Source organism: Rhopalosiphum maidis, chromosome 2 (genome assembly GCF_003676215.2).
Source record: "Rhopalosiphum maidis isolate BTI-1 chromosome 2, ASM367621v3, whole genome shotgun sequence".
Taxonomy (NCBI): domain Eukaryota; kingdom Metazoa; phylum Arthropoda; class Insecta; order Hemiptera; family Aphididae; genus Rhopalosiphum; species Rhopalosiphum maidis.
This window is the reverse complement of record NC_040878.1, coordinates 81,976,004-81,989,128: the sequence shown is the minus strand read 5'-3', so window position 1 is coordinate 81,989,128 and position 13,125 is coordinate 81,976,004. Positions and strand designations below refer to the sequence as shown.

At 28.4% G+C, this 13,125-nt stretch overlaps 2 protein-coding genes across 4 annotated transcripts; one reads left to right on the top strand and one right to left on the bottom strand.

Annotated features, from left to right (window-relative positions):
- The first annotated feature begins 2,974 nt into the window (after window positions 1-2,974).
- LOC113552066 (zinc finger protein 774) lies at window positions 2,975-9,837 on the top strand. 3 transcript variants are annotated; one of them, XM_026954735.1, is made up of 4 exons: window positions 2,975-3,319; window positions 7,382-8,050; window positions 8,588-8,767; window positions 8,883-9,837. In XM_026954735.1, exons 2-4 carry the CDS (start codon window positions 7,397-7,399, stop codon window positions 9,309-9,311), a joined length of 1,263 nt encoding a protein of 420 aa, XP_026810536.1. In that variant the 5' UTR covers window positions 2,975-3,319; window positions 7,382-7,396; the 3' UTR covers window positions 9,312-9,837. The 3 variants fall into 3 exon arrangements, with proteins under 3 accessions (XP_026810536.1, XP_026810535.1, XP_026810537.1); XM_026954734.1 differs by having other exon boundaries at window positions 2,975-3,333; XM_026954736.1 differs by lacking the exon at window positions 2,975-3,319 and adding an exon at window positions 3,375-3,555.
- A 157-nt stretch (window positions 9,838-9,994) lies between these two features.
- LOC113552068 (proliferating cell nuclear antigen) lies at window positions 9,995-12,711 on the bottom strand. Its single transcript, XM_026954737.1, has 5 exons — window positions 12,322-12,711; window positions 12,060-12,225; window positions 10,562-10,706; window positions 10,351-10,490; window positions 9,995-10,285 (listed from the first exon to the last, which is right to left on the bottom strand). Exons 1-5 carry the CDS (start codon window positions 12,540-12,542, stop codon window positions 10,178-10,180), a joined length of 780 nt encoding a protein of 259 aa, XP_026810538.1. The 5' UTR covers window positions 12,543-12,711; the 3' UTR covers window positions 9,995-10,177.
- Between the last annotated feature and the right edge of the window lie 414 nt (window positions 12,712-13,125).

The window sequence follows — 13,125 nt, the reverse complement described above, 5'->3', positions numbered from 1 at the left end:
ATATAACGTTTAGTAATGGTGAGTTTATAAGCACGCTACATAGAAACATAGAAATATTGGAGTTGTTTTTAATCAAAAGTACATTGTTATAGCGTGAAATATATTAAAACACCCAGACTTTGATTGAATTTTTAAGTAGTTTAATCGATTAAATAGTGTTCAATAATTAACATGTTTAAAATAAAAATATTTTATAAAAAATTATAATTTTAATATCACGAGTTATGAGTTTATGAGATGACCATGGCTATTTTAAAACTAAAGCCAAAAAAGAATTGTTAGTTTAACTCTAATAGTTTAGTAGTTTAGTTATATACATTGTTGAAATACTGAATTATTTAAAGTGAATTTAGTTGTTCAATTACTTTTAATTGCATGCATTTTGTTATGAAATTAACATCAAAACGAGTATAACTCAAACCAAATTATTTGACAATATAATTAATATTAATATAACAATATATGTATATACATATAATATATACCTTATTAGGTATTAATATAGTTTATTTAAATGTAATGTTTTCAACGTAATCAGCAAGCTAAAAAAGTGTTTGTTATGAGTTATAAGCTATCGGTTGAAATTCCAGTTTGAATAGTGTTATTTTAATCAGGAGCTTATTTATTTATAATATATATTACATATTATTTTGTATTAGATTCTGATATAATAGTGACGAGTGTAAGAGTGATTTTTGTGGTTAAACATTTTTATATCAGAAATAATACTTCAATATTGAGATTTCAGGGGGGTTTCTTGTAGCAAATTAGATCCAATTGATATTTAAAGGCAAAAAGTTCCCAATGCATTATAAGAGTTGTACTCTAACGGGAATAGGTACTTACGCCGCAGTTACGCAACACGCTAACACCTGATGAGGTAATAAGGTACGAAATAAATTTTGTTTTTTTGTAACAATTCAAAAATGAATAATCATTAAGGCATTAGTCGTGGATACCTAAAATGTTCACGAAATATTTGTTAATATATTCTAGATAATTAGTAAACATATATAATTTTTAAAATGTTCCAACTATTTATACTATTTATAAACATTTGTAGTTTTCTATTGTTTTAGTTTTATTTTTTTTTTATTTATGTTGATGAAAATAAAGTTTTTAAGTCAAGTATGTAGCATGTAATTCGCGAACTAAATAGTTATACGTATAAGTATATTCGATTTTATGTTAATTTGTGTAACCCAACTATAATTTGTAAAACTATCTGTTGTAAATAAAAATCGTTGAATCGCACAGTACAATATTTCAAATTTAATATACATATCTAGTTTTAACTGGAATATAAAATATTGTAAAATATGTATTCTGTGTATATACTATGTACTAGGCTTATATATATGCATCTCGCAAGATCGTCTCAAGTTCTGAATAATATGTTTCAATAATGCAATATATACTATAACATATTGTAGACGAATAAAACGATATGAGTAGCTTACCTGTATACTGCCGTGCCAATCGCAAACAGGATAACTCCAGTCAACATGATTATTGAGAAACACCAAATAACGTTTTTAACAGTAAATCAAGCCTAAAAATAGTGTTTATACAAAAATTGATCAAGCCTTGTGCTGATATATTTAATTTTACATCTAGAATTGGTTGAACAGTTTTTTAAGGAGAAAATGGACTTATCATAAATTCAATATCGAAGTATTAAGCAAAAAATTGGTAATTCCATATAATAATGGACTTACTGAGTTATTGCTTAGACTTTTTTGGACATACCTCATTTAAGTCTATGATCATACAACATTATCGGATCGACATAATCTATAGTTTTTACCTAGCACGTGTGATGACGGTTTAAAAAATTTAAGTTATAAATTAATAAGTTATAATAAATAATGATAAACGACTCAAAGCGAGACAGCTGTAGTTGCATTATATAATTAATAGTATAATATTTTTAAACTAAGCGTTTGATCGTATTATCATTTTAATAAATGATAAGGATTAATACATTGATGGCCATGCCGAGACCATAATATTCTTAACAATATCAGTTTATTAAATTACAAAATAATATATCAAATAATTATTGTTTCTAATTTATAAAATGTGACTAAAGTTTATGTCACGTTCATACTTTTTTTTTCTAACGTATGAACATAAGCTAAAACACCCAAAACCTTGTAACTCCATTCTTTTTCATGTGATATACCAAGTTTTTGCTTAGTATTTGGATTTACCGCATATTTTCTTGATTTAAAGTTCATTTTATGATGGGTTTTAATAGAAAATACGCTATTTTTACATCAAAACTCGATGTAAAACCACTAATTTTACCTATAGGAACAAAAATGGAGTTATCCTAATTTTGCTTAGCACGGCAGTATATAATGTATACCATATTCCTAAAAAACTAAACTATACCTAAAAAAATATAAAAATCTTAATTTTTTACACTGTTTATACATCTTTCGTGGTTTTTTTTTTTATCTCTATGAATTGGTTATAATTGTATAAATAATAATATAATTTCCTGTTAAAATAAGTGATGTCGTCATAAACTAGTATAAAATCGAGTTTCTCAAACGTCTGTACCTATACAGATCACATGTATACGTATATAGGTACAACTCAAGCCGGTAAATCAAATTATATTTTATAAATTATACTATTTTCCATATAATTATATTGCATTAGTATAAAGGAATAAATACATATCATATAAATAATATAAAAAATAAATATATACATTTTATTATAATAATATAATACATAGCGGGTAATATGATCTGCAGCGTCACGGCGGTTGTCGTACAGTGCTTTCCGTCGACTTGCCAAGGAGGTTGGGTTTTTCGGCAATAAGCTCCCCCCCACTACAGTCGCGGTGGCCGCCACCGCCCTGTTCAGTACTTGAGCTGATGGGGCGAAGAGAGGCGCGTTCGGATGTATAACGTGGTGGTGGCGGCGGCGGCGCGTGCTCGGTATATATAGTGTGCTACGACTACTGCGACTACGGAACAGTGGCGGCCGCCGCGTCATCGGCGGTGCCAAAATCAATAATCAGTATTGTTTATCGATTTTTTTCTCTGCGCTCAACCGTCGCCGAAGCCGCGCGCGTTTCCCATACAAGCCGCCCCCGTGCAGTGTGCGTATAGCGCGTGTACATGCTCCTGTCTCGCCGACCGCTTATTTTCGCCGCGCCGACCAGTCCGTCGCCCGTCCGTCCCGTGCAGCAGCCGTCGTACACGCATCGCCGCCGCCGCTAGCAGCTGCCGGACTTGTCGTAGCCGCGCGCCATCGGCTGTAGCGCAATAGTTGGCGTTGTGGATCCGTTGCCGGACGAAAGGTTAGCGATCGCAGGTAAAAAAAAAAAATTATATGAGTAAAACGCCGAGAGATCTATCGTAGTCGCGAGTGTACCGCGTAATTGGCACGTATAAAACTTATTCATATATACAGTAGTCGCACGTCACCGCAACCACCACCACCACCACCACCACCACCACCGCCGCCGCCAACAGCCACCACCTGGCTATAAAATGGTACTAATTACGGCTTACGAATCGTGACTAACAATAATAGGTATAATACTATTATGATATAAACGATATTACGTTAATTTTATATTTCTAGCCGATGATAGGTTCCGCTGCGGCAAAAAGTTCGTTAATAAACCGGTTGCCGCCGTGGATATATTATAATATACCGGCTATCTAAATAATAACGAGTAATTATTTTTATTTCAAGCTTCTGTAGTGGACTTACATCGTGTATATTATATTATAGTATATTACATATTATACCAACTTCGCCTATGATGCGTTATAATAAATAATACTGCAAACGACTCACCAAACATGCTCATTGATCATCCCCCTCCTGCGTTTTCCCTTTAAATAATGAATTTATTCAAATTATAATTTATCATATTTTCAAGCACATATTCATTCTTGTAAATAATTTATAATAAAAAATGTTTGAAGGATTATCCTGTATATATTATCATAATACTATGGTACCTATATTGGGTATATACATTGCTCAGTAACCTAATAGTTGTACACAATGTGTTCAGGGGCGGCTCCAAAGACTTGGTTAGAGGGGGGCCTTAGTTTTAATTTTTCTTATGACTATAGGTTTTTCATAATATATACGTAATATAGATAGCACGTACATACTGTCATACCTACATACTTGTACGTGTCTATGATAATCGATGGTATAATATGTTTTTAGCTCATAATTTTCTTTTTCAACAATAAACAATTTTTTTAGAAATATAGGCCTGGGGAGGCGCGGCCCCTAGGGCCCCCTCCCTAGAGCCGCCCCTGAATGTGTTTCTATTTAATCACCAAATGTTTAATTTTATTATTATTATTATAGTATAAGAATAAACTTGATAGCTCGATGTGGGATCGAACCCCACCCACGCGTAAATCCGTATGGCACTAATTTTCGTATATTCAGTTGTCTATATGGTGTAGTGCAGAAATTGATAATCATGCGAAAAACTACCCCAGCACGTGAGCTTTACATTATTATATTTTTCCTTAACTTAAATATATATTATTTTATTTTAAACTTAGAATTGTACTACCTGTAATCTGTTATTTACAACAAGCACAACGTAAAGATGTTGTGGGTTAATATTTGTAATAAGGCCTCTCTCATTGAATACAAAAAAAAAATGAATAAATAAAAATATATATATAATTAATAATTATAATATATATTAAGTATTATAGTTATCTGCCTTTTGCCGCAATGATATAATAAAGCGATTTGGGATGTTAAAAACTCCCTAGATTAATTTTAACATACTCAGTTGACTATAGATCCAAAATATTATAAATTAAGAAAATATTTTATTTTACCTAAAATTTCAAATATTTACAGCTATTCATTTTTAAATTACAACAAAAAAAAAAAAAATAGGAGAAATAATTGTTGATTTGGTGAATATGCAATGTCGTAAAAATTTGAACTTCAAACGCTTATAAACAAATCAATTTAACTCTCTGGTAATATTTTTTATTTTAGGTCGAATCTTGAAATAAATGTTCAAATTTTAAATATTGAAAAAGTTATGAATAAATTACGAAATAATTTTGTAATTTTTGCAATTTTGATGAAATTCATTAAAAACTCCACACTAAAAAAATGTTTTTTTTTTAATTACAAAATAATTTTCATATTTTCACGATTTTGATATATTTTATGAATATCTTAAAATTCAAATACAATTAAAAAATTTTTGTGTTGTATTTTCGATATTTTTTAATGTCTGTAAGAACTTATGAAAAACCTTGTATTAAAATTTCCTGAACTATTACTTACAAACAAAAATATTAAAATTTATCGCATATACATTAATCAAAAACAAGACTATTATATAAATTTAAAATTGCATATTATTTATAATTATAAATAGCATAAAAAGAGCAGAAATTATTTAAGGTTAGAAAATACTATTATAAATATTTAGTGAAAATATTAGTTATTTCTCTAACTATTTATTTTTGAATTGTGTTCAATAAACAAAAACAAAATCGATTTTATCTGCAAAAACTGGAGGTTTTGCTATTTATTTTACTTTTAACCCCCGTCCCTTACATCCTCTTTAAGTAAGTTAAAGTCAATTTTGTATCAGAAACCATTCTCAAAATTTAAGATTAAATATTTGTATTGCTCCAAAAAGTAATTATAGAATGTAGAAACAGGAAAAAAATTAACACTTATATTAATATATTATATATTATTGTAAGACCAATCATCGCTCCACTCACAATCTAAAATTATGCTCCAGTTCCAATTTACACGTCATATATATTTTATGAAATTATATTAGAATAATACTAGAATATATTCATGGGCGCCCCATATTGAAGGTTGAGGCCAGACGCAGGCACTTGCCCCTGAAAATAATACGAACTTGTAATTTATTAAATACTAGGTACTATGTTATTACCTAATAACTTAATATTATAATATCTATAGATAGCATAACAGCATAAGCAAAATTATTGTTTTTTTTAATCACCTAAACTTGAACAAAGATAGTTTCATTCAGGATATCATTAATATGTTGGGAATGAAACGAAGAAATTTGTAGTTTTTATATAACAAAATCGAATAATAAATTTGATTATATTTGATTTTTTTTTTGGAACTTACTGAAATTTATTTTATATAATATATTATTCGATTAATCAATATTAACCAAAAACACCTATTATTACCTCAAAAGAAGCCAACATATTTTGAGAATTTTTCATGTTTAGAAAATGTTTATACAAATGTTTAGTAAAAATAGAGTATTTACGATTATTCAGTTTTAAATCACAACAAAAAACAAAATCGATTTTATCTAAATTATAATTTTTTTCATTTTTTCCAAATTATTTCAAAAAGTACTAGGAATTAATTTTACCCCAAGTTAAAAACTAGCTAAATTCAATGTGCAATTAAATATTAAATACCCATCTCGATGATATAAAAAAAAAGAAGATTTATTAAGTTAAAGTATTTTTCTTACTAAAAAATAGTCTTTAGACAAAAAAAAAACAACGTATAGACGTATAGTACACTTAGATAAAAAATGTAAAAAAAATGTAAAATAGAAATAATTCAACACTAAATCATTACTATAAGACCTAGGCAAAGCTGAATCTAAAAAGGTAACACATAGTAATATTGTATAATTTGTATAAACTTATTACTACTCGTCTACTCACAAGTTCTAATTATAGAGCTATTAGAAACCGTTATAATAATTTATCAAAATTCATATTTTGGTTAATATAAATATAAGTAGAGATATTTTTATTCACCTTAATAAATAAAAATGTTGTCACTTTGTATCAATATTTTGATGTTTGTAGATATGATGCACGTAACATTAAATCTTATATGTAAACGTAGGTATTTAAAAAATTGTTTTTGTTCAATTCACGAAAGGAGTAAAGGAAGAGTGTGGATTGGGAGTTTCTAATCCTCCTTCTAATAAATTATGCATTAAATATAGTATAGTATGGTAATGGTACCTTGCCACCTTGGTAAATGGTAGGTACCTACAACGATATGTATATACACATAAGCATACGACAGTTAGGTATACTATACAGAGTACATACATAATGTGTTGTTTATATATTTTGCACTAGATATTAATTTTTATCTATACAATATTTAAAGAAAATAACATTGATTCTATTTCATCTTCTAAAAACACGACTAAAATAATATGCTGTTAATTGTCATATACTCGTATAGTCATATAGTTATATTATCATTCGGTCTATATCCTTATGAACGAAATTATAACTAAATATTATATTAAATGAATAAAATTAAAAAAACTACCTACCTGCAATAAGGCTATAAATAAATTCAGTTTTTTTTGTTGCAGATTACTACCGGAATTATGTCCAATATGGCAAATGCTGAAAACTACCAATTGAAATGGCATAGTCACGGTGCTCATTTACATTCGACTATAGCTACGTTACACGGCACCACGGCGTTTACCGACGTGACGCTGAGTACGACCGATGGCCGCAACGTGTCGGCGCACCGTTTCGTGTTGTCGGCTTGCAGCGCGTACCTGAGCCAAGTGTTCCAGAGCTGCTTGTCTAATAATTTGGTTATAGTACTGCCGGCCGATATCAGTTATCGTACGCTGTGCATATTGCTCCAATACATGTACAGCGGCGAAGCAACAGTCACCAACAGTCAGCTGGACCGGGTGCTAAAAGCTGGTGAAGTGTTGAGGGTGAGAGGGCTGTGCCGAAGCAACGAGAACACGGTGGGTGTGGTGCCCAGACAGCAGACACCCGACAATAACAAGGACGACAAGTCGAAGCAGAAGTCCAAAGGCGATATGCCGCTATCGGTTTTGTCTGATGGCAATGAAAACAAGGAAAACGAAAAAGACAAGGACAACGACGATGGCGAGGTGAAGAAAGAAAATTCGGAAAACGAAGACCCCATGCACAACGCACTACAGCTAGAGATCACCGTCAAGGAAGAACCGTTGGAATGGAACGACAGTGATCGAACTGAAATGACCATTCAACCGGTAAGAGATTTAAAAAATGTTTACCTAGCACTTAAGTGTCATTTAAAGTAATATGTTCTCAGAGTAGTCTAAATTATTAAGTTTTACATGGTCCTTAAATAAAGGCATTATTGAGTAGGTACCACAAACTTATAAAAATTTGCGTAAAGTGAATTGACCTATTATCAATTTTAAAGTTACGAACATAATATATTATCTATATTTTGTACGTTGGTTTTCTTTATGATATTTTAATTTGTATTCAAATTATGATTAATTCGTAAAATTTTGTTGAACTAAAAATACTTATATAAATATATAATAATTATATTATTATGATTACCTATGTCGAAGGAAAGTTGAAACATAATTAAAAAGCTAGTATAAACAAAGTTAAGAACATTAACTTTGAGTTAAATAATAGCCATTATGTCAATTTACTCTAATATTAAGACTAAAAACATAAAATTTTGCTATGTTGCGCGTGGATAGGAAAGAAAAAATAGGTATCTTTTAATGTTTTACTTCAAGTTAAATATTAACCTACACTATTTTCAGGAACTGTATTCCAATTACGACGATGATGACGAGGAAGCTGATTCTGATTATTATGCTCCATTGACGTGTGACATGTGTCAAGAAACATTTCGAACACCAGCCCTTTGGGTTAGGCACATACAAACTCATGAATTAGGCTCAATTACTGATTTACCAAAAAGAAAAAGGAGAAAAACCACAGTACGTGTATTATATTTATTCTATGAACTTACAATCTATATAGTTAGTAAATCATTTTGTAAATATTTTAATGACGTCCTAATAATGATTCTTTTTTCTTTAAATTACAAAATAGGATGAAGACGACGGAGGTGAATTACCCCCCTTACGTTGTGAACTATGCCAACAAGAGTACCAGACACCCGGAGATTGGGTGCGACATATTCAAAGTGCACATACGGAAGAACAGCTGGCCATTACAAATAGTTTAGCAAGTGGTGGATCAGGAATATTACCTTCAGCCAAACGACCGCGGCCAAGAATAATGAATGGCCGCAAAGTGTGTCCAACTTGTACTAAGACGTTTCCATCACATGCGAGCATGTTGATACATAGTCGGACACACACAGGTGAAAGGCCATACCAGTGTGGTGTCTGCAATAAAGGTTTTAATGTAAAAAGTAATCTACTAAGACACATGAGAACATTGCACGACACAGTTATAAGTCCTAATGCCATGGTCGAATATTGTAATGCCCAAGATGAAGTACCCCCAACAACATAAAAATATTAAATTTAACATAATTGTTTAAAAATTTAAATTACATTTTTACTTTTTTGGTCTAACTTATTTTTAGAGTTCATGAATAATATAATCAATTGCTAAATGCATAATTGAATTAACATGGAAACTTTCCAACTTAATTTACTTTCCTTAAATTCTTTAAATTTTTACTGACAAGCTTATACATCATGTATTTTTTGATAATGAGCTCCTTTAAAATTTTACTTCCAATAACTTATAAGACAATTTTCAACACATCGAGTGTTGTAAAAATACCATTTTATATGAAATAATGTTACTTTTGTTTTAGTGCAACGCTTTTTATCTTTCCAGCATTTTTTTTTATTTATTTAACTTACTAAAATATATCATAGTTTTGATACTAGTACAAAATAAGCAGATGTTAAGAATTAAAATTTATTTTTCAACAATGATAAAAAGATCATTGTCTTCCTGCATATATTGAATTATATAATAATATTGTGTAAAATCCTAATAAAATGTATATAGTGATGTAAAAATGATTAGGATCTCATTCCATTTTACATTATTTTTCAAAGATTTTCTACTTATAGTAAATATTTATTAAATTTATCCCAAATCCCGATAATAATGTGAAATTGTAATATTAAAAATGTACTTTTATTATATGCTCAGTAATTCAATAATTATTATTAATTACTATACATTATTTTACTTTCAGTACTTTATTTTTTACGATCTTATAATGTTGTAAATATTTATTAGAAATAAATGAAAATATTAATATTAAAACTGATTGTTTTCATGTATACAAATAAGAATTTTGTTAAAATACTAAAAAAAAAAGTTTGTCCTTATGATCTATTTAAGATAAATAACTAAAATTAATCATCTTCTTCAATTTTAGGAGCTAAATAATACCGAATAAAACCCAAATCTTCAATTTGGTATTCTACTACTAATGGAACATCACCAGACATCGATAAAATAACCTAAAAATGAAAATAAAAGTTAGTTAAATACTAAAATTACTTTTCAGCAAAATATAATATAGTACTTGTGGAGATAAAGGAGCTGCTTTACAAAACAAATTCAGATAACGACAAGCAAATGTTAAACATACAGATTGTTGCATTTCAATGGAAACTCCTTCTTCTTCTTTATCAATTGAAGCACTTTGAGAAAGTTTGACATTAGCTATTTAAATAAAAATAAAAACTATTAATAACTTCATTGAAAAATTAATATTATTTATACTAATAGCTTACCTGATCCTATGTCACCCGATGTAGAAAATTTTACACCATCTTTGGTACAAGCAATAATAACAGATTCTCCAAACTGACTCAAATCTCTACAAATTCTTGCAAATTCGGTCGAAGGCATCTTAATCACGCAAGAATAATTTGTTTCCTTAAAATAAAAACATGAGCATTCATCATTCATATATTTTAACTCTATTATCCTAAATTCCTAAGGACTTAAAACCAATCGACCACCTTACAACAGTAAGTATGCTTTATTTAAAATTTTAAAAATATAACGAATAAAAAAGAATCACCTTGTAAATTCATATTGTATATCCATTATTATTTCCAAACCAAATGTTTATTATATATCGTGATTTTTAATTTGAACAAATTGATATGTGTGATCATAATGAGGATGAAAAATATTTATTATTAATTAAAGAATTAATTGTTATACTATTATCAATTAGAAAGAGTGTATACTATAAAGTTAAAAATTATAAAACTGTTTTAATTTTTAAGTTCAATAAATCTAGTTAACAATTTTAGTGATTTGCAAATGACTTGAAATTGATACTTGATTCAATTTCTGAAACTAAAAAAATGTGGTACCATGTTATAATTAAATAAAAATTGATGTCACAAAATATTAAAATAAAAATGTTTATTACGCCTATAACTAAACATTAATTTTATGCAAGTATATAACCATTTTTTAGATTATTGTAATATTTAGAAATTTTGTCTCAAAATAGTTGTAGTATAAGGATTAATGAAATATTAAATAGGTAATATAGGCAAAAGTATGCATAACATTTTGGAGGCTAAGTTATTTCTCTATGTTGATGATATTCTAGAAATGTCTTTACTGTGGTATATATTTATGTCATTGATAATATGATCATTCTTTAAGTGTTTTTAAATTTTTTCTGAATTACTTTAACTAAACCAAAAATTCAGTAAAGGACTAAGTTTTATATTTAGATATTAATCATTTTTATTTCAAGTTTAAATTATTTGAAAAATGTTGCTAGAAAATTGTTTTTGTGTTTGGTTTCTATTCCTGAAGTATTAAAAATAGAAATTATTGGTCTTAATTGTATAAATGGCAATTCATTTTTAAATATATAATTAAATAATTGCCAAATGGAAGCTTTATTTTATCAGTGAACTTTCTAAATACTGACACATCATACACTCTTTTCCATCAAATGCACAATATAATATAGTTATTTTTATATAGATTAATATTGTTTGTATGTAAATGTTAGCTGTACTTAGACAATACTTAATAAAAAAAAAAAAAAGTAAATTAAATTAAAATATGAAAATGATATTGGAGTTTGATGTTGTGTTTATAATATCTATATATAACAAAAATAAAATATATATTAATATAGTATGGTATAACTATAATTTTGATTTGGGGATTTCCTATATCAGGAGATTTGAATTGAAAATATATAAATATAATCTACTAAATGTAAGAATAAAAATGTTTTAAGTTTCAACATACAGGTATACCAAGATGTTCTTGATCTAAATTCATGAGTTTCATTTCATAGTCCGACATTTTCTCCTGGTTTGATGTCTCGAACATAATAGTGAGAGTATCTGCATTATCTTGTGCTTTAATAGTCATAATGTCATCATTAGAGCAACATTTCATAATTTTCACCATGCTAAAATAGTATATGTTTATAAAAAATTAATATATATAATCATTAATAACTAATTGACGACATACTATAAGTCGGTAATAATGTGCTTATTTATACCTTTCTAGATTAATACCCATTGACAAGTTCCGATCGCAGCGAAATTTATCAAAACCAGTACTTTTCAAATACATGGATACTAAGCTAACATGAGCGTCATCCATGGCCTGAAGTTGAATCCCAGAATCGGAACAATCGAATGTTGCTTCTTTTAAAAGTTCCTTAATGGCTTCCAAAATCTTTTTAAGCTGGCCGCTTTTCAAAAGTCTTGCTTCAAACATGGTTATTGGGTAATTAAGTTAGGGAAAAGTAAATAATATTATAAAAATATAATTGAGAGCACCGTCAAAACAACGCGAATTTAAGAGAAAAGAATAGTAAAAATTAAATTATTTAATAATTTCATTGATTTAATACTAAAAATTGTTGCTCGATAATTGGTTGACGAAGACCACAATGTCACAATTCACAAAAGATAGCGCCCATAAACGCGGGAAAATGGCGGTACCTGACAATGTGACCAACAGAAGAAGTTCAGTTATTCAAAATTTGAATTTTTTTTTTGACAATTCATAATTTAAGGTAATTTTTTCTAAATTGTGCTTTAATACAATTCATATAAACATCGTTTTTATTTTAATAATATGTATAATAATATTATTAATAATTATTATGTTCGTGATTATATTATGTGGTCAAACATAAAATTCCTGTGTATATATAGTATATTATGATCTAAGGAAATTTCATAGAACAGTTAAACCACATTAGAAAAATAATTATAAAATGTTTAGGTAGTACTTGAAATTTTAATGTAAACTACAATTTGCTAAAATAAAATATTTGTTTTATTTCTATTTTCAA